The 22,098-nt window shown below is 40.9% G+C and overlaps 2 protein-coding genes across 2 annotated transcripts in view; both read right to left on the reverse strand.

The window, feature by feature from the left end:
* Nucleotides 1–12,453, reverse strand: part of LOC308393246 (uncharacterized protein) — a 30,722-nt gene extending 18,269 nt beyond the window's left edge. Inside the window, exons 1-2 of the mRNA XM_080876875.1 lie at nucleotides 11,969–12,453; nucleotides 3,790–4,072 (exon numbers count right to left, since the gene is read on the reverse strand). The gene's annotated coding sequence lies outside the window, so the exon portion shown is untranslated. The remainder of the gene's footprint in view (nucleotides 1–3,789; nucleotides 4,073–11,968) is intronic.
* Nucleotides 12,454–12,699: 246 nt separating this feature from the next.
* Nucleotides 12,700–22,098, reverse strand: part of LOC308394512 (uncharacterized protein) — a 43,254-nt gene continuing 33,855 nt past the window's right edge. Inside the window, exons 13-15 of the mRNA XM_080878867.1 lie at nucleotides 19,340–19,513; nucleotides 17,160–17,206; nucleotides 12,700–16,984 (exon numbers count right to left, since the gene is read on the reverse strand). Coding sequence (XP_080734993.1) covers nucleotides 16,401–16,984; nucleotides 17,160–17,206; nucleotides 19,340–19,513 — 805 coding nt within the window. The 3' untranslated portion in view covers nucleotides 12,700–16,400. The remainder of the gene's footprint in view (nucleotides 16,985–17,159; nucleotides 17,207–19,339; nucleotides 19,514–22,098) is intronic.

Consider the following 22,098-nt stretch of genomic DNA (forward strand, 5'->3'; position numbering starts at 1 on the left):
AAAAATAGCTGCACTTTTATTAGTTCAGTCCCATGTGATGTGCAAGTGTTTGATTTGTGCACAATAATAATGGAGAAATCAAGCTTGGAATTCCCATCTACCATGTCCCAGGCCCTTGATTTATATTTTCATCTCAGGGATACAGTTCGTTCACAGTTATTTGAGGCTACTTAAATGGACACAAACATACAAATGTAGTACATTTTGTACTTCAGTACGTATTCCTACAGCTTAATGTACTTATTATTAAGTAATTATTTTTCTCCAGTGTGTAGTTATCTTGTCTTTGTATCAAAATTATCAGAAAAGACTGTATAACATAATTTTCATTTTATCCATGTCAGTAAATTAACTCATCATGAAGTGTTGCTTGCTCTTGGTAGCTACAAAGCGTGGAGTATTAAACTAAAATATGATACAGGTTAGAAAAAAAAAATCCTTTTGGGATTGAGTTAAACTTACCACACTGTTAAAGCATCAAAAGTTGTTCATAATAGTTTTTGGTAGCAAAAATGTGTTCATTTCTAACAAAAACAAGAGCACCTTGGATAAGGCAAGGCAAGGCAAGGCAAATTTATTTGTATAGCACAATTCAACAACAAGGTGATTCAAAGTGCTTTACAGAGACATTAGAAACAAAAACAAATAAAAAGCATGATTTAAAATTGATTAAAACAAGCAAACAAACAAACTAACTAAACACACACATTTCACTCCTGTTCGCGCGATCTGAACCCTTATCGTAAGGGGAGCTACCAGTCCTTCTGTGGACGAGCTACTTTCTATTTTAAATTCCCTGAATTTAAAATACTCTCTAGACCCAGTCTAGACCCAGTTGGGGAGCTACCCAGAGCTCTAATCCCACACCTGTTCGCGAGGATAACAACCACATAGACTGGCAATATATCTAATGTTGTGATCAATTAGACAAGAAGACCAAGTAGGCTAAAGTGTAGAATCATAGTTGTGTCACCAATGCTCCAAATGTTTCTTGAGCCTATAATTTTGTTATAGTGGAATAGATTAAAGCAATCCCATGTTTGATAAAGAACGGCTTCTTTTCTTAAAAATCACAGCACGTGTATGACATTATAGAGTGAGTAGTTAAATAACTTTCAGCGGTGTCATTAGACATGTTCATGTTTAAAGATGTATAGAATGTAACAGAGAGGACAATGTTTTGTACAAATGAGAATGGTTTACTGGTGTCTTTCAAAGTACACCATACTCAAAAACAGGTTGTATTTTGCATATAATAACAGGATAAAATAACAGTTATTTCTAAAATGTTATACAAACCTCTTTACAATGTAACCAATCTCTGTAATTGACAACTTTTCTTCTAAACCCATTAGGAACATAAAGGTTCACATTCTTGTTTCTATTAAGATTTCTGCAAACATCTGAAATACTTTAATATAGAACATGCTTAATCAGTTGGAATATGGCATTTGTAATGGTGTTGTACTTATGTTTGTATATACAGTAGACAGCACTCAGCAATCTTCCAGTTTGTAGAACTGTTACTGTATGCTATATTGGAAATATTTGTTACTCTTCCTGTAGTAAAAAAGTATTAGAATGTTAAAATTAGTAATTTATTTTGGCACTAGCCAAAAACACAGTAACAATGTGTGCAGCAGGAACAGATGCTCTTCTATGTTTAGTGTACGGATTCCTACCAGGTGAAGCACTGAAAATGTTATTTAAATATGTATATGTATTTTCAACTGGTGTTGTTTTGTGGTCTCATTCCCCAAGCAATTTGTTGCCTTATTTTGTCCCCAACACTCACTGCTGCTTCTGCAAAGTCAGAGTGCTAAATGCTGTCTACTACAGGTAACTCCACTTCAAAAAACCTGAACATTCCCTTTAGCTTACTATTTTAATTGGGGGGAGAAACTAAGAAAGCACTTACTGACCAGATGAAAAAAAAGGCTGCACATGAAAAAGGCACAATGGCCTACACTGTTAAGAGAACTTAACCACCCAGTCTATTGAACATTCACATTCATTCCTTCATGTTACTGTTAACTACACCCGTGTTTCTATGAACTGTTAGGGTGGAAAACCTAAAACGTGTAGGGCAGAGTGCCTTGAGGACCAAGGTTGGGTAACACTGACCTACACTACATCCATCACCCACATAGAGCTTGCGAGAATGCTGTTAAATTCACTGCGAAAGTCTGGATAGCTGTGATAACCAAGGGGCAGCTTTAGTACACATCCACATGTGTGGGATTGTGGTCTGCGGAGGAAATCTGTAGTTTCTATGAACTCAATTAGTATGGCTTTATCCAACAGATTGGATCCTGTACATAACTGCAGGAAAAGCTGAATATAATTGAAATCAATTTCTCCAATGTACCTTTTCAGGTAACGAGAAACTGTTGACTGGGCAGCTGTCATCTCCTCTGGAAAGATTAGAAGCTCCTTCACTGTTTTTACAGTTGTTGTTTTTTCTGCAATGAAATGATGCAGTCCTTCTGGTGGGAGTAAACCAGCTACAGAACCCACAACGGGACGCCAGCACTTGATAACAAACATTGGGGCCTGAATAAGTACTTTGTGTCCTATCTGTGCCAAAACAGGGAGCAGTGTGTCCTTGGTAGGAACCTGCTTGCACTCATATGCATCAAGTACTTCCAGCAATTCATCTGTATCCACTGAATTGAAGTCATCCAAAGCCTTCAGGAGAACAGATCACTCTTCTTGTGAGACATACAAAAGAAAGGACTCTTTTAAACTACTGGTTGTCGAGCCATACAATATCTCCTCCAGAAAGGGTATTGCAAGCTTCACTGGGAAGTAACCAGCTTGTTTCCACCCTACAACAAACACTCTAGCTATAGCCTGCCATTCTTCACACTGAAAGTCATGGCGGATGAATGGGACTTTCACCTCAACTCCCAATGTGCAGCTGTCATAGAAATCCATCCAAAATTCTGTCAGGCAGTCCCGCAAAACACCACTTCCTTCCCCCTGTTCAAGCTCTCCATTTGGTAGCAACATTTTGATATTGACCTCAGATGAAATAATGTTTGAGTCCTTAAAGGCACTGATCAAATCAGTAAGACAATGACCTCTTCTAACAGTTAGCATTACGGGACAAGATCGTGATTCAGGGGGTGCTTGGTCAGGAATATTGGCTCTCCTGTCAGCCCCGGTGAGAGAGACAATGTGTGATGAGGTGGATCAGACTCTTTTTCTGTAAACAGTGTTTCAGGGTTTAGTTCAACCACACTAATATCCACCCTGTTATCCCCACTAATAATAACAACTGCATCAGAATCTTCACTTTCACCTACATTTGGCAGACCATCCCATGGTAATGTGTCATTCAGTTCCAAATATCCACTTATGGAAGCTCCATCATTAATTACAAAGTGGTTTGATGGTTCTGAATTTATGTTTTCCACCAACAGATCATCAGCGGCCTGATTAGGTTCATTGTCAGTGAGATCTACCAGAGGGCTGGGTTATTGCGTGATCGGCCTCTATGTCTTGAGGCTGCTGTTGTGTTTTCTTTCTGGTACACAGATAAAGTCGCAGAATTTTGACCTTACTTTGCTTATACAACTCATCAACTGTACTGGAAGCATCCACATGCATCTGTGAGCTCTCGATATGAGTTGAATAGTGTGAAAGACTTTTTTTTTTTTTTTGAGGTGCCATTGGGGAAAAACAGATTTTCAGCCATAAGTTTGATATTTGACACTGTTTCATTTTTATCTACAGATAAATGCCTTGTTCCACCACCACTTACAGACTTCACCTGTTTGAACCCACCCTTCTCCTCATCAAAATCCATCCAGCCAACCTCAGTTCGTCGCACTGTTCGTTTTGCATTTGTATTTTCTGCCCACTGAGACAATTTCTTTTTAGGAGGCATTCCCTCAGCTCCTGTCAGTCTTTGTCGTAGCCTTGAGAGTATAGATTCTTTCCTGGATGGTGACGTCCGTGACAGTGTTGCTTGTCTGCAGAAGGCCACAGTGGAGACTCTATCATCAACTTTGGGGATGTACTTTGCCAGGTCACTGTCTGTCATTAAGGGAATGACAGTTTCATCAATCTGAAAAATATAAATAACAAATTAATAAAATTGTCAATATTAAAAAAAACAATGAATACATACAGCTGCATATTTTAGAGTTGTTTTTTGCTATCTACTTTTGATAACAGATACTTTTGGTAATGTGGTACACATTTGTCCAACATAAGATGAACAAAAATTACTTTTTAAATTACTCTTTAAACATATCATGTCATTAATTAATGTCATTGATTAACCAACATATGAAATTCAATAATTTTTTTTAGAATGTGCATAGTTCAATTTTTTTTCAATTCAATTTTATTTATATAGCGCCAAATCACAACAAAAGTCGCCTCAAGGCGCTTCATAGATACAGAGAAAAACCCAACAATCATATGACCCCCTATGAGCAAGCACTTTGGCAACAGTAGGAAGGAAAAACTCCCTTTTAACAGGAAGAAACCTCCGGCAGAACCAGGCTCAGGGAGGGGCGGCCATCTGCTGCGACCGGTTGGGGTGAGAGAAGGAAGACAGGATAAAAGACATGCTGTGGAAGAGAGACAGAGGTTAATAACAGATATGATTCAATGCAGAGAGGTCTATTAATACACTGAACAAAAATATAAACGCAACACTTTTGTTTTTGCTCCCATTTTTCATGAGCTGAACTTAAAGATCTGAAACATTTTCTACAAACACAAAGGACCCATTACTATCAAATACCGTTCACAAATCTGTCTAAATCTGTGTTAGTGAGAACTTCAGGTTTGCCGAGATAATCCGTCCCACCTCACAGGTGTGGCATGTCGAGGTGCTGATTAGACAGCATGAACATTGCACAGGTGTGCCTTAGACTGCCCACAATAAAAGGCCACTCTGAAATATGCAGTTTGATCACACAGCACAATGCTACAGATGCCGCAGCTTTTGAGGGAGCATGCAATTGGCATGCTGACTGCAGGAATGTCTACCAGAACAGCTGTTGTGAAATGAATGTTCATTTCTCTGCCATAAGCCATCTTCAAAGGCGTTTAAGAGAATTTGGCTGTACATCCAACCAGCCTCACAATTGCAGACCACATGTAACCACACCAGCCCAGGACCTCCACATCCAGCATGTTCACCTCCAGGATGGTCGACCAGGTGGAGGCCAGCCACCCAGACAGCTGCAGCAACAATCGGTTTGCATAAAAGAATTTTTGCAAAAACTGTCAGAAACCGAGTCAGGGAAGCTCATCTGCATGCTTGTGGTCCTCATCGGGGTCTAGACCTGACTGCAGTTCATCACTTTAACCAACTTGAGGGGACAAATGCTCACATTCAATGGCATCTGGCACGTTGGAGAGGTGTTCTGTTGACAGATGTTTTTACTGTTCAGGGCAGATGGCAGACAGCTTGTGTTGCATCATGTGGATGAGCAGTTTGCTGACGTCAATGTTGTGGACTGAGTGGCCCATGGTGGCAGTGGGGTTATGGACAATGAACACGAGTGCATTTTATTGTTGAGATCCTGAGGACCATGGTTGTGCCATTTATTCATGACCATAACCTCCTGTTACAGCATGATAATGCACGGCCTCATATTGCAAGGATCTGTACACAATTCCTTGGAAGCTGAAAACATCCCAGTTCTTGCATGGCCAGCATACTCACCAGACATGTCACCCATTGAGCATGTTTGGGACGCTTGGCTCGGCGTATATGACAGCGTGTTCCACTTCCTGCCAATATTCAGCAACTTTGCACAAGTATTGAAGAGGAGTGGACCAACATTCCACTGCCCACAATCAACAACCTGATCAACTCTATGTCCATTGCACACCATTTGCCTCACCTTCTGAGGCAAATGGTGGCCACACCAGATACTGACTGGTTTTGCGGCATCTGTAGCATTGTGCTGTGTGATCAAACTGCATATTTCAGAGTGGCCTTTTATTGTGGGCAGTCTAAGGCACACCTGTGCAATGTTCATGCTGTCTAATCAGCACCTCGACATGCCACACCTGTGAGGTGGGACGGATTATAAGATAAGATAAGATAAGATAGAACTTTATTAATCCCTCGGGTGGGTTCCTCTGGGAAATTCGACTTCCAAAAAAAGCACAGCAACGACCAAAGTTACAGTTACAGAACTGTTATATATATATATATATATACACACACACACACACACACACACACACATATATAAATACAGAGACAAATATAAATAAAATATACAAAGGGGATAAATAGAATAAATAGGAATAAAAAATAAAAATACAAGTGAATTGCACATTTCAAGTATTGAGTCTATTGCACTGTTGACTATTTACAAAAAGTATTGCACAAGGTATTGTACAGTGAGGTGCAGAGGCACTACAGCTTAGTTGTTCCCCCCTCCTTTGTCCTCCTGTTTCCCCTCCCTCTCCCCTCCAGAGAGGAGTTAAACAGTCTGATGGCGTGTGGGACAAAGGAGTTTTTAAGTCTGTTAGTTCTTGTCTTGGGGAGAAGCAACCTGTCACTGAACAGACTCTTCTGGTTGTTTATGGCCGTGTGCAGAGGATGCCCAGCATTGTCCATAATGTCCATCAGTTTCTTTAATGTCCTTTTCTCTGCCACTGTCACCAGAGTGTCCAGCTTCATGCCGACCACAGAGCCAGCCTTCCTGATCAGTTTCTCCAGCCTGCATCTCTCGGCAAACCTGAAGTTCTCACTAACACAGATTTAGACAGATTTGTGAACAGTATTTGATAGTAATGGGTCCTTTGTGTTTGTAGAAAATGTTTCAGATCTTTAAGTTCAGCTCATGAAAAATGGGAGCAAAAACAAAAGTGTTGCGTTTATATTTTTGTTCAGTGTACATAGTGAGTGAGAAAGGTGACTGGAAAGGAAAAACTCAATGCATCATGGGAATCCCCCGGCAGCCTATGTCTATTGCAGCATAACTAAGGGAGGATTCAGGGTCACCTGGTCCAGCCCTAACTATATGCTTTAGCAAAAAAGAAAGTTTTAAGCCTAATCTTAAAAGTAGAGATAGTGTCTGTCTCCCAAATCCAAACTGGAAGCTGGTTCCACAGAAGAGGGGCCTGAAAACTGAAGGCTCTCCCTCCCATTCTACTTTTAAATACTCTAGGAACAACAAGTAGGCCTGCAGAGCGAGAGCGAAGTGCTCTAATAGGGTGATATGGTACTACAAGGTCATTAAGACAAGATGGGGCCTGATTATTTAAGACCTTGTATGTGAGGAGCAAGATTTTGAATTCAACTCTGGATTTAACAGGAAGCCAATGAAGGGAAGCCAAAACAGGAGAAATATGCTCTCTCTTTCTAGTCCCTGTCAGTACTCTTGCTGCAGCATTTTGGATTAGCTGAAGGCTTTTCAGGGAGTTTTTTGGACATACAGTAGTCCAGCCTGGAAGTAATAAATGCATGAACTAGTTTTTCAGCGTCACTCTGAGACAGGATATTTCTAATTTTAGAGATGTTGCGCAAATGGAAGAACGAAGTCTTACATATTTGTTTAATATGTGCGTTGAAGGACATATCCTGGTCAAAAATGACTCCAACGTTCCTCACAGCGTTACTGGAGGCCAAGGTAATGCCATCCAGAGTAAGAATCTGGTTAGAGACCATATTTCTAAGATTTTCAGGGCCGAGTACAACAACCTCAGTTTGATCTGAATTAAGAAGCAGAAAGTTAGCGGCCATCCAGGTCTTTATGTCTTTAAGACATTCCTGCAGTTTAACTAATTGGTGTGTGTTATCTGGCTTCATGGACAGATAGAGCTGGGTGTCATCTAGGGCTGGGTATCGTCACTGATTTCTAGAATCGATTCAATTCCGATTCACAAAGTCCCGAATCGATTCGATCCACGATTCGATTTAATTTGATTTAAATCTGGGAAATTTTGACAGTCAGAAATATTATAATTCAGATCAGTACATTTACATATTTTTGTATCAATAAAAAGGAAGCTGACACACGCAAGACTTTATCACAGGTGTGAGCGTCACAGCAGATGCCTTTGTGTCAAAGTAGCTGAAGATAAAGCACAGAAAAACATGAAGGTGATTTTCCTGGCCTGGGATTTTATAAAAATATTCTGCAGTACATCAAAAACGAAAGAAAACCATTAATCGACATATGAACATTACCTCTGAAGTTACAGCGGTTTTATTAGAGACACGGTTAAGTGTTTTGCATTTTGAATAATTTTAAAAAGTTTAAATTTGTTCAGTATTAAACAGCAGAAATGAGGTTTTCTTTTCGGAAAATGTAAAAGGGAAAAAAACAGCGGCTGACAGCACTGTAAACAACAGTAGACTGGTGCGTAACAAGCAAGCGAATAATGAAGAAAGGGAAATTGTTCTTGAAGTACAGAGAGAGAGAGAGAGGGAGGGAGGGAGAGAGAGAGAGAGAGAGAGCTGTGCATCGCGGTGGAAGCAAAACAGTAAAAGAGTGAATTCATGACGATGTTTATGTGAAGCGTTTGGATCTTCTTTTGCTGCTGGTTCGGTCAATATTGTTTGGAGAGAGATCAAACTAACAGCTTTAGAATCGGCTCATAAAGGGCGTGAACACAAAGCGCGATTCAAAGAATCAGCGCGCTGTCGGCTTTCAGCCCCGACCGTGAGAAAGGCGACATCTAACTGATTCTGATCCGCGGGTCCGCGCTGTGTGTTTAAGTCTATGTGCAGAATCCGTGTACCTGCTCTCATTTACTGTCTTAACTGTTTGGTGGTTCTTGAAATTTTGTGAGATGTCACCAGAGATTCTGGCATTTCGGGCAAAATAAATTTATATTAAAAAAATTGATTCAGGATTTTAATGAATCGAGTTTACGTTATCCAAGCCAGAATCGATTTTAATCGATGAATCGATTATAAAAACCCACCCCTAGTGTCATCTGCATAGCAGTGAAAATGTATGCTATGTCTTCTAATGATGCTGCCTAAGGGAAGCATGTATAATGTAAACAGAATTGGTCCTAGCACTGAACCCTGTGGAACTCCATAATTAACCTCAGTGTGTGAAGAGGACTCTCCATTTACATGCACAAATTGGAGTCTATTAGATAGATATGATACAAACCACTGCAGCACAGTACCTGTAATACCTACAGCATGTTCTAATCGCTCTAATAGGATATTATGGTCGACAGTATCAAATGCTGCACTAAGGTCTAGCAGGACAAGCACAGAGATGAGTCCACTGTCAGAGGCCATAAGAAGATCATTTGTAACCTTCACTAAAGCTGTTTCTGTGCTGTGCTGAGCTCTGAAACCTGACTGAAACTCTTCAAATAAACCATTCCTCTGCAGATGATCTGTTAGCTGTTTGACAACTACTCTTTCAAGGATTTTTGATATGAAAGGAAGGTTGGAGATTGGCCTATAATTAGCTAAGACTGCTGGGTCTAGAGATGGCTTTTTGAGTAAAGGTTTAACTACAGCTAGCTTGAAGGCCTGTGGTACATAGCCGATCATTAGAGATAGGTTGATCATACTTAAGATCGAAGAATTAATTAATGGCAGGACTTCTTTGAGCAGTTTTGTAGGAATGGGGTCTAAAAGACACGTTGATGGTTTGGAGGAAGTAATTATTGAAGTTAACTCAGAAAGATCAATTAGAGAAAAAGAGTCTAACTTAACATCAATGGTACTAAGAGTAGCTGCAGATAATATTACATCTGTGGGATGATAACTAGTAATTTTTTCTCTAATGATAAAAATTTTATTTGTGAAGAAGTTCATGAAGTCATTACTAGTTAACGTTAAAGGGATTGTTGGCTCAAAAGAGCTCTGACTTTTTGTCAGCCTGGCTACAGTGCTGAAGAGAAACCTGGGGTTGTTCTTATTTACTTCAATCAGTGATGAATAGTAAGATGTTCTGGCTTTGCGGAGGGCTTTCTTATAAAGCAGCAAACTATTTCTCCAGGCTAAATGATGATCCTCTAGATTTGTGACACGCCATTTCCTCTCCAGATTACGAGTCATCTGCTTTAGGGTACGTGTTTGAGAATTATACCACGGAGTCAGGTACTTCTGATTAGAGACCTTAGTTTTCACTGGAGCTACAGTATCCAGAGTCGTACGTAGTGAGGAGGTGAAATTATTAACAAGATAATCGACCTCTGTTGGGGTAGCGTTCAGATAGCTGCTCTGCTCTGTGTTGGTACAGGGCATTGAAGATGATAACAGTGGGTGGATTATATTCTTAAACTTAGTTACAGTGCTTTCAGAAAGACATCTACTTTGATAAAGTCTACTCTCCACCGCTGTGTAATCAATTATTGTAAATGTAAATGTTATCAGGAAATGATCAGATAGGAGAGGGTTTTCAGGAAACACTGTTAAATGTTCAGTTTCTATGCCATATGTTAAAACAAGATCTAGAGTGTGATTAAAGTGGTGGGTGGGTTCTTTTACATTTTGAGAGAAACCAATTGAGTCTAATAACAGATTAAATGCCATGTTGAGGCTGTCATTTTTAGCATCTACATGGATGTTAAAATCACCCACAATAATTATTTTATCTGAGCTCAGAACTAAATTAGATATAAAGTCTGAGAAATCAGACAGAAACTCTGTGTAAGGCCCAGGTGGACGATAGATGATAACAAGTAAGACTGGTTTCTGAGTTTCACAGCTGGGGTGGACAATGTTAAGCATCAGGCTTTCAAATGAATTAAAAGTCTGTCTTGGTCTTTCATTAATTATTAGGCTGGTGTGAAAAATTGCTGCCACACCGCCCCCTCGGCCTGTGCTTCGAGATTTCTGGTAGTTAGAATGACTCGGGGGTGTTGATTCATTTAAACTAACATAATCATCCTGCTGCATCGTTTCTGGGACACCACTCAGACAGCCAGCAATTTAAGGAGAACATGTGGCTAAACATGTCACTCCTGGTCTGATTGGGGAGGGGACCAGAGAAAACTACAGAGTCCGACATTCTTTTGGCAAAGTTGCACACCGATTCAATATTGATTTTAGTGACCTCCGATTGGCGTAACCGGGTGTCATTACTGCCGACGTGAATTATGATTTTACTGAATTTACGTTTACCCTTAGCCAGCAGTTTTAAATTTCCTTCATTGTCGCCTGCTCTGGCTCCTGGAAGACAATTGACTATGGTTGCCGGTGTCTCTAGCTTCACATGTCTGAGAACAGAATCACCAATTAACAGAGTTTGACCCCCGGCGGGTGTGTCGCCGAGTGGGGAAAAACAGTTAGACACATGAACGGGTTGGTGGTGTACCTGGGGCTTCTGTTTAGGACTATGCTTCCTCCTCACCGTCACCCAGCCGCCCTCTTTCCCCAGCTGCTTGGGATCTGCCGGGGAACAGCTAGCGGGGCCTACGCTATCTTCTACTGCACCAGCTACAGGGGCCTGGCTAGCTATGGGTGAATGAAGGGTGCGAAGCCGAGTCTCCAATTCAGTAATCCTGGCCTCCAGCGCTGCAAATATGCTACATTTGTTACAGATATCATTATTGCTAAAGGAGGCCGAGGAGTAACTAAACATCTGACACAATGAGCAAGAAAGTGCAGGAGGGACAGGTGAAGTAGCCATGGTGCTAACGAGTCGGCTACGAGCTAGGCTAAGCTAGCGAAACAGTACAGAGACAGTGAGTGAATACTTTGGCTATAAATTAGGTAGTGAGTACAGAGAAAGTGTGCTTCGGATGAAGCACGTGAAGATTATACTATGAAAAAGAATGTATTTAAAAGTTGTTAATTAAATTGCTAAGCAAATAAGCTACTCAGAAACACCACTGTGTTTGAGCAGGAACAGGAAGTGATACTCTACCGCAGAGCGAGCGAACAACAAGTGACAGCGCCACCAAGAGTCAGTTGTTAGCCAGATAGTAAATTGTGGATTGCGGCTCTCCGTTCAAAAACAAACACGCAGACACACGCACGCACACACCAACAGCTTCAGTGGCTTACATTCTCATCTTCAAGTTTCTTGATCACATCTTCTTCAACTTTACGCTCTGTTAAAAATTCTCGCAGCCGAGTATCCATAGCTGACCTCTAAACCACATGAAAATGAAATTAGTATTTTTACATTCAGTTATAAATTTTATGTAGCAGATTTTTACATGATAGCCTACCTATAAAATCACTTTATATATGGCAAATCAGAATTTGATAATGATTGTTTTATTACTTAGATATTATCTATGGTAATGAGGAATGGAGCGATTGTCTACTTGGAGTTTAAGTAGTTCAGTATGAGCAATGACAACCTGCATCAATACAAAATCATTCCGATCACTGTATGCTTTATTAGTTCCCTTGGCAATGTGATACCCGCAGTGAGCTACTGTAACGGCAAGACTTCATCCGGTGATGCGTTGAAAGCTACGGCTCATTTAGCATGCATTACCTTAACAAGTGTGACTCACATGATGCTACTTTCAAAGGAGATGTTCAGCGAAAAAAAGAGGCAATTTTAAGATGCTTTCTATCTAAAACTGTTATTATTGTCCAGACCAGATTAGTTGCACCAGCTAGTATGGTGATGTGGCCAGGGTAAAAGAGAGACAACTTCGTGACACAAAGAACTAAGGTTTTATGTTGAACATACCTTGTTTATTAGTAGCCTTCAGCCTTGCTCTACTTTGAAAGTGTGCTGCGGGGCTGCCGCACGTCCTACAGTTAAAAATGTAGGATTCTTTCACTCCTCTTTCAAACCATCTGTCCTCTCTGTCCAAAATGTGAACATTGGCATCCTCGAAAGAGTGTCCTTTATCATTAAGATGCAGATGGACAGCTGAGTCTTGTCCTGTGGAGGTGGCTCTTCTATGTTGTGCCATGCGCTTGTGAAGTGTCTGTTTGGTCTCTCCAATGTAGAGGTCTGGGCATTCCTCGCTGCACTGTACTGGCTGCACTGGCTTCTTTAAGAGGAGTGAAAGGAGCCATCTATGTCCACTGTGAGCGACCATCTTTGAACAGAGGCGGTGGTTTACGACACCAACTCTCTGCCATCTATAATCCAGTTTTGAGATCCCTTCCCAGACGCCTTAACGCCCACTCACATCCTGGGCCATCTGATCTCAGGAATTCGCATGATAAGGTGGGGCCAGGTTTCATAATGAACTCACCCGAAACTCTGGCTGATTGGGACCCACACCCAGTTTCACACCTTGGCTCAGGCGATTAGAGGATCATCAGGGGGTCCTTTTGTCCATCTGTGGGGGGATACTCCCACTAGGTTTATATCTGGGACTCTCCACCATTTGATCTTAGAACTGAAGAAGCTTCTCGGATGAGAGGTGAAACGTCTTCAAGTAACTTAAAGAAGTCCAGACGCTTTTCTTTCCAATCTCCTTTGACTACGATGACCTGGATGACTGAGAACCTTCACAGACAACCAGCCTATTGCATTTTTTTCAGTGTAGAACCACCGACCTTCTGGTTAGTGGCTGACCTGCTCTGCCACCTGAGCTACAGCCACCCCATTCACGCCAATGGACATTTCTTTTTCTTTCTTTTTTTTTTTATAGAGATGGGGGATGACATAGCCTGGCAATACTTCCAGGAAGTTAGCAGCAGACTCTAGCCATGAAGGTATAGCAGCACAAAAGTATGAGATGCACTTTTAAATGGAAAGTTTTTAAAGAACTATATGTTATCAACACAGAGAAATCAGAATGAGATTCTGATTCTCTAAATAGATTATAGAGTTATTCACCCATCAGTAGAATTTTGACATGCTAAAAGAAAACATAATCTTAACCAGGAACAACAATATAAATTACTTTATATTTCTTATTTCATGTAACATTATGAAATCAGAAGAAAATATATGTTTTACTGGACTGAGTGAAATATTATGAACATTATGAAGTTGTCTGCTCTGCGTAAACGTATTTATCCAGTGATATATATGACCTGCTGTGTTATAGGATGTAGGATTATAACGGCACAAAAATTAAAGATAAAGCTTCTACTTATGTAAAACATGGCTATAAATAAATATTCAAGCATAGCTGATAAGTTTCATTAACAGTTTTGAGTCTTTGTGCCATGCTGACAGTTAACATCTGTGTTACATCACAGCTCAGCTGATGGCAGAGGACTCAAAGTGAGACTAAAAACATAGGGTCAATTTAAAATTAGACACCATCTTTGAATATATAATCACCCAAGATTAAATGGGGAACTATACTAAATACTTTTTATGCTTTATTTAGCTGTGTTAACAAAACTAATCCTGTTTCTTTATTACACACACTGATAGGAACCAATGACAGACTTTATATAACATCAATTAATTGATTTAAGAAGGCTAATAAAAACATAAAAATCAGTTTAATGTCTCAATACATTTACCTGTCTAGTTTAAGATGACTTTTGGTCTGAATTATTGTCATATTATTGTTTGACAACTTAAGGAAGAAGAATTGACAACACTGTTCCTTGAATATTTTACTTATATTTACACAAAAGATTATGCTACATGCACTGAGGTAAAAACTATTGCAGATCAATACATTTATTAACTAGTAATGACTAAAAAACACAGCTCTGTCTCCCTATGCTCACATATTCCAGATGTCCTTGATGTCTACATAAACCACATGACTATCCCGCTTTCTGGTGTTTACTACTCTAAACACAGCGTTTTAATCTGCCATTGAATTCATGTTTGAATTTAATTATAACCCCACTGTACTGCTGAGTTCAGCCACTTTCAGTAATCTGAAAGACAGAGTGTTTTCCTTCGTAAGGACCACATTATATTATTATTGTATTACTCTCTTTTAGTTTTAACATAATTTTATCTGTAATTTTTTTTTAAAAATGTGGACCATTTATTTATTTGCAGATGGTGGCCTGTGTATTTCTTTCATAGCGGAGGATTTGTGGGCTGAGAGTGTTAATCTGAGGCCTGTGCATCCTATTAATAAACAACCACCGGATTTGTTTCCAGCTCAGACTGTTTCTGGCATAGAGACAGTCTGAGCCTGCACAAACCACCTGTTCAGACTCATCTGAACATTTTATAGCAGCTGGAGAGTTTTCATAGAGGGATAAGTCTAATTGTCCTATAAAGTTCAATTGTTTAAAGGATTTTGGAGACGTTCAACTTATAGATGCGTGCTTGTTTAAATGTCCACCAAATAACCTGCCGGATTCAGCTCGAGGAGCCCACAAACAATGGAACTGGTTCACTATTACTCAAACTTTTAATTGTTGTTGTTTCAACACTATAAGGTTAATCTTGTGGTTTTACTTGGAGCATGATTATGGACACACTGTGACCAAGTTGGAGTCCACTTCCATGGCAAAATGGATCCAAAACAGATAAGGATCACAGAAAACAAATTTTTAAAAAACCCCAAAACTGACATCCTGTAGTTCATCTTCTCACCAGCAGAGGGTGATAAAACATCTGAAGACTTGGTGATATCAGAACTGTACATATTGATCTGATCAGTATGGAAGTTAATGCTTCTTTGACTGGATCAGTTTTTAAAGGAGCTATTTTTATAGTACAACAGAAACATGAGAGATGCTGAATGTCTTTAATGATTTATACACTGAGTAATGGTGGATGTCCACTTATTCAGTCATGGAGCATCCAAACAGCCTGTCTGTTCTCAGGATTTGACAACAAATTAAAGCAAAAAACATTAAAATGTGCTCTTAATATGAAAATCTGCTTCTGTTGAGAGCTTCCTTCCTGTCCTGCTTCCATCACAGTTTCCAAAAATGAGTGGAACAGTAAAAGCAGTAAAAGGTTGGAAAAATCACATTAAGAGAAATCAAACATTTGGATTCATTTTAAAAAGCTCAGACTTGTTGAAAATACAGAGGAGCTGGTTGTGAACTGAGCTTCAAAGAAACACAACATACTGGTTGTGGTGGAGGTGTGGTTCCTGGCTCAACTGCAGGGGAGGAGTGGTGCAGTGAGCTGAACAGGGCGGTGCCGCGGAGGCAGGTGAGAACACAGCGTGTGGCATTTGGACTGATGACGGTCTTTTCCCTTCTTAGTGAGGCAGGAGACGAGAGAAGAGAGATAAAAAAAAAAAAGCTGGCCAGAGTGTGTGGTAAATAAACTTGATATGTGTGAGCACAACCATTGTGTGTGGGGAGTCCATTCAACACTGTGATACTCACTGTGAAGCTTTAAGGGGAAAAAATACAGGGAAAAAAACACGTGGATCCTGGAATAATCGTAGCTTCCATCGTTAAAAGACTGAAGAAGAAGTTTGCAAGGAATCATTTAGAACAGTTTAAAACATCAACTGATTGAACCCATGAATCTGAAAATGTGTTCCTGAGTGAGAGAGACAGACATGTACAGACTGAACTATCTGTTCAACAGTCAGAGTGTTTCTCTAACAGGAGGACACTCTTTACATTCAACTCAGCACAAAGACACTGAGGAACCACGGTAGTAGGAAAATCCCAACAAATCATCCATGAGCCCTGCGCCAAACCCAGGATAAAGAGTTTCAGTGAATGTGGTGTTGAAGGTGTGGAGGTGGATCAGAGTGTCAGAGGAGACTCTGTAAAAGGACAGAGTGCCAGCAGGACAGTCCACATACACTGCTACTCTGTTAGAGGGGGAGGAAGAGGAGGAGGAGGAAGAGGAGGAGATGGCTGGTATTTGGCTTTTATTGTGCCAGAAAGAAAGAGGACCATCATCTGTGCACTTCAGACTCCAGGACTGATCATTCCATCCAAACACACAATCATTAACCTTTCCTTTCTTTCTGATTCCTCTGTAACTCACTGATATCCAAACCTTTCCACTCCACTCAACCTCCCAGTAACAGCGACCAGTCAGACCATCTCTACAAAGCAGCTGAGGACACCGGTCAATAAATCTGTCCATATGATTAGGATATGATTGAACCTTTTCCAACACATATGTCACCTTCCTGTTGTCGTCAGACAGTCTGAGGTTTTTATTTACTGTGTTTGTGTCAACTGTGAGTTGACAGGAATCTGATGGAGAGAACAAACACAATCCAGCTGCAGTTATTGATCCATCATCTGTTTATTGATTGACACTTTGATGATGACTCCTGACATCAGAGATGTGAATCAGTGATGTGACAGTTTGAAGATGGTTGAATGTGTGCTGCTTTGTTTTCATGAATGACATTAAAAGCACACTTACACTTCCTCAGACCTGGTGTCAACCATCGGACTCCAGCAGGCTCCACCCTGAAAGAAGGAGGGGAGTCAGACCAGCACAGTCTCTTTCAGCATGCACACATGGAGATTACATGTTATCATGTTATCGCTATGGCTGAAACTGCTGATCATTTGGACTGATCCTGGCTCTGTCAATTTTTTGAATCAGTTGTTGGATTGGTTGTCACAGCAATACATTTATATACAGTGGGGCAAAAAAGTATTTAGTCAGCCACCGATTGTGCAAGTTCCTCCACTTAAAATGATGACAGAGGTCAGTAATTTGCACCAGAGGTACACTTCAACTGTGAGAGACAGAATGTGAAAAAAAATCCATGAATTCACATGGTAGGATTTGTAAAGAATTTATTCCTAAATCAGGGTGGAAAATAAGTATTTGGTCAATAACAAAAATACAACTCAATACTTTGTAACATAACCTTTGTTGGCAATAACAGAGGTCAAACGTTTACTATAGGTCTTTACCAGGTTTGCACACACAGTAGCTGGTATTTTGGCCCATTCCTCCATGCAGATCTTCTCGAGAGCAGTGATGTTTTGGGGCTGTCGCCGAGCAACACGGACTTTCAACTCCCGCCACAGATTTTCTATGGGGTTGAGGTCTGGAGACTGGCTAGGCCACTCCAGGACTTTCAAATGCTTCTTACGGAGCCACTCCTTTGTTGCCCGGGCGGTGTGTTTTGGATCATTGTCATGTTGGAAGACCCAGCCTCGTTTCATCTTCAAAGTTCTCACTGATGGAAGGAGGTTTTGGCTCAAAATCTCACGATACATGGCCCCATTCATTCTGTCCTTAACACGGATCAGTCGTCCTGTCCCCTTGGCAGAAAAACAGCCCCATAGCATGATGTTTCCACCCCCATGCTTCACAGTAGGTATGGTGTTCTTGGGATGCAACTCAGTATTCTTCGTCTTCCAAACACGACGAGTTGAGTTTATACCAAAAAGTTCTACTTTGGTTTCATCTGACCACATGACATTCTCCCAATCCTCTGCTGTATCATCCATGTGCTCTCTGGCAAACTTCAGACGGGCCTGGACATGCACTGGCTTCAGCAGCGGAACACGTCTGGCACTGCGGGATTTGATTCCCTGCCGTTGTAGTGTGTTACTGATGGTGACCTTTGTTACTTTGGTCCCCGCTCTCTGCAGGTCATTCACCAGGTCCCCCCGTGTGGTTCTGGAATCTTTGCTCACTGTTCTCATGATCATTTTGACCCCACGGGATGAGATCTTGCGTGGAGCCCCAGATCGTGGGAGATTATCAGTGGTCTTGTATGTCTTCCATTTTCTGATGATTGCTCCCACAGTTGATTTTTTCACACCAAGCTCCTTGCCTATTGTAGATTCACTCTTCCCAGTCTGGTGCAGGTCTACAATACTTTTCCTGGTGTCCTTCAAAAGCTCTTTGGTCTTGGCCATGGCGGAGTTTGGAGTCTGACTGTTTGAGGCTGTGGACAGGTGTCTTTTATACAGATGATGAGTTCAAACAGGTGCCATTCATACAGGTAACGAGTGGGGGACAGAAAAGCGTCTTACAGAAGACGTTACAGGTCTGTGAGAGCCAGAGATTTTCCATGTTTGAGGTGACCAAATACTTATTTTCCACCCTAATTTACGAATAAATTCTTTACAAATCCTACCATGTGAATTCATGGATATTTTTTTTTCACATTCTGTCTCTCACAGTTGAAGTGTACCTCTGGTGCAAATTACTGAACTCTGTCATCATTTTAAGTGGGGGAACTTGCACAATCGGTGGCTGACTAAATACTTTTTTGCCCCACTGTAGTGAAATCATGGCTCCACCATTTTACTAATTGGTGTATTGATAATAAGAAGAGTGCTTCAAGTGAAGAGAATATCAATGATTCTCTTCATGAGCCCTTGTTTTATATTAGGAGAAGTTTTCTTTGGGAGAGAGAGTGGTTTCTTTCTGATATATATTCTATGAAATTATTGTAAAACAGCTGTCTGACATCATTTTAAAAAACTTCTAAATTCTACCGTAAACCCATCAATTTCTGCTGTTTTCACTTTAGACACAGAGAGCTGTGTCATTGTTCATCTCAGAGTCACACAAACAGTCAAGAAACAAAGTGTTTTCAGCTCTTCCTCCTCTATCAGGCATTCTTTACATACCTGAGAGTGCCCAGTCTCCATTGTGGATGCTTCAGTCCAGCTGAAAGCATCTTCATTCCTGAGTCTCCTGGATGATTGTAGCTCAGATCCAACTCCTTCAAATGAGAGGGGTTAGAGCTCAGAGCTGAAGCCAGAGAAGTACAGCCTTCCTCTGTGATCAAACAGCCTGACAGCCTGTGAACACACAAAACAGCAATCAATCTATGAACTGCTCCCTGAATGTTTTATTTTTAAATATTGAGATACAATGTCATCCATAAGCCACAAACCACAAGAGATGAAAACAGCAGCCTAAAATTGATTTATAAAGCAAAATCCTACAATATTAACCCTCCTGCCATCCTTTAAAAAACTCACACCCATCACCCTAGGGACCATTCTCAGCCACACCATAAAAAGACCATATATCCATATTTTATTCCACTTTAAATTAGCCAACCTTGTAAAACTACTTCTCCCTGAAATATTCATGTAAAGTTTTAATTATATTTTCGTTGTTTTAACCCTTCAAATCCCAGTGTTATTACATGAGCGCCCTGTGTTATAAGCCCCAAAAACCAAAAACCGAAACTAAATATTTCCACAAAAAAACAGTTGAAGTAATATGTGATTGTCATTATAAGTAGGCCTTTAGATGGACCAAAGATTGGCACCAACATACATTTTGACCTGCCATTATTTTTTTTGCATTTTTTTTGCAATTTAAAAATTAAAACTTCAAGGCCCTGAGTCTTCATTGACATCCAAGAAAAGAAGAAAAAATAAAATCATATGATGATAATTTGGGGTTGAAAAATAGCATTTATAATGGAAGTCAATGGGCAGAAAATGGTCCCCAGGGTGATGGGTGTGGGGATTTCTGCTGCTCAGCCATTTTAGGCTGATTTAAGGAATTCACACTGGAATATTAACATTGACAGGTAAAAACTATCCTGTGGCAAGTTTGGTTATATTCCACTGAACACAGTGGAAATGGCAGCCATTTAACACATAGCAGTGGCACAAAAAGGTCCCAAGAAGGCAGGAAGGTTAAGCATTGAATTTAACAACATTTACTTAGTCCCCTGTGAGCAGCACTTGATGACAGTGAAGAACACCCTTTAGGACGTGACTTTCAACAGAACCAGACTGAGGGACGGGCAGCTATCTGCTTTGACCAGTTGTAGAGTAATTAGAAAGGAGAAAAGAAAGAAAAAAGTCTTGAGAGATCAAAAATAACAAACAGGACAAAACACAAGCTACAGGAGAGGACAAAGTTATTTCTAGTTTAGTATCAACAATTTCAAGATTCACAGTGTTACTGTAATGTTGATTTAATGTCATCCAAAGGAAGTATCTGGTGAGACGCCATGTTTCTAAGATTTTCATCGCTGAGGACAATAATCTCTGTTATATATGCTATATTTAGAACCAGCACATTAGAGGTCATCAAGGTGTTTATGTCCTTAAGACATCCCTGCAGTTTAATTAACTGGTGTGTGGCATTTGGCTCAGTGGATATAAAAAGTTGGGTATCATCCCCAAAGCAATGAAAATGTATGCTATAAATTAAAACGAACTGGCTCCAGTATGCAACCCTGTGGAACGACATACTTTCACAGGGTTCAAACCATTTCTGTTAATACCAATGATGTATTCTATGTGTCTGTAGTAAAATGTAATGATCAAGGGCACTTAATGCTGCACTTTGGTATAGCAAGACAAACACAGTAAAGGGGCGATCGTGGCTCAAGAGTTGGGAGTTCGCCTTGTAATCGGAAGGTTGCCGGTTTGAGCCCCGGCTTGGACAGTCTCTGTCGTTGTGTCCTTGGGCAAGACACTTCACCCATTGCCTACTGGTGGTGGTCAGAGGGCCCGGTGGCGCCAGTGTCCGGCAGCCTCGCCTCTGTCAGTGCGCCCCAGGGTGGCTACAATGTAGCTTGCCATCACCAGTGTGTGAATGTGTGCGTGAATGGGTGGATGACTGGATATGTAAAGCGCTTTGGGGTCCTTAGGGACTAGTAAAGCGCTATATAAATACAGGCCATTTACCATTTACCATTATTATCTGAGGCCATAAGAAGATGTCATGTGCTGTGGGAGTGTCTGGTCAGGTGTGGTCCAGGTTCCTGTTGTCCGTCCCCTGGGGTGGAGTTGGCAAGCTCATCACCTGCTTCCAATTTCCAGGGCTCCACCTAGAGGGTTTTTAAGCTAGCACTGCCTGCCACTCCTCGCCAGTTCGTCCTGGTAAACTCCCCGTCGTACTCATCAGCAGCGCTGGTTCTGTTTCGATCCCGTTCTCCAGTCTGCCTAGAACCCTAGGACCACACACTCACCTTCTCCTCAGCCTGCCCTCCAGCCCGTACTTTAACTTCCCTGGACACCTTGGAACCTGGACCAGCTTCCCCACACTCTCAACCATCCCTGGGACGCTCCCACGGCAACCCCTTCCCCGCCTAATAGCCGGTGTTTTCAAGTAAGCACAAGACTCTCCACTAGTACCACTCACTTCTGCCCTTTAATTGAATCCCATTCAGTAAAACCCTTCTCCTGTGTTTGCAGAAGTTCCCGCCCGTGTTCTCCTTGTGTTCAACATCCGTTTCTCCGCCCTCGGGCCTCCCTCAGTTCCTGCGAATGATTTCTGTTAGACCCAGTCTTGTTTAAGTTCCTTTTCCTTTCAAGAAATTGTACATAGTTCGAGCAATTGAGTCTGCTCTTGAGTCCACTGCATCCTTATTTGTGACAGAACGAACTGGCCAATAATGGACTCAGCGGACCCA

The sequence above is a fragment of the Rhamphochromis sp. 'chilingali' genome, assembly GCF_963969265.1.
Source record: "Rhamphochromis sp. 'chilingali' genome assembly, chromosome: 3".
Taxonomy (NCBI): domain Eukaryota; kingdom Metazoa; phylum Chordata; class Actinopteri; order Cichliformes; family Cichlidae; genus Rhamphochromis; species Rhamphochromis sp. 'chilingali'.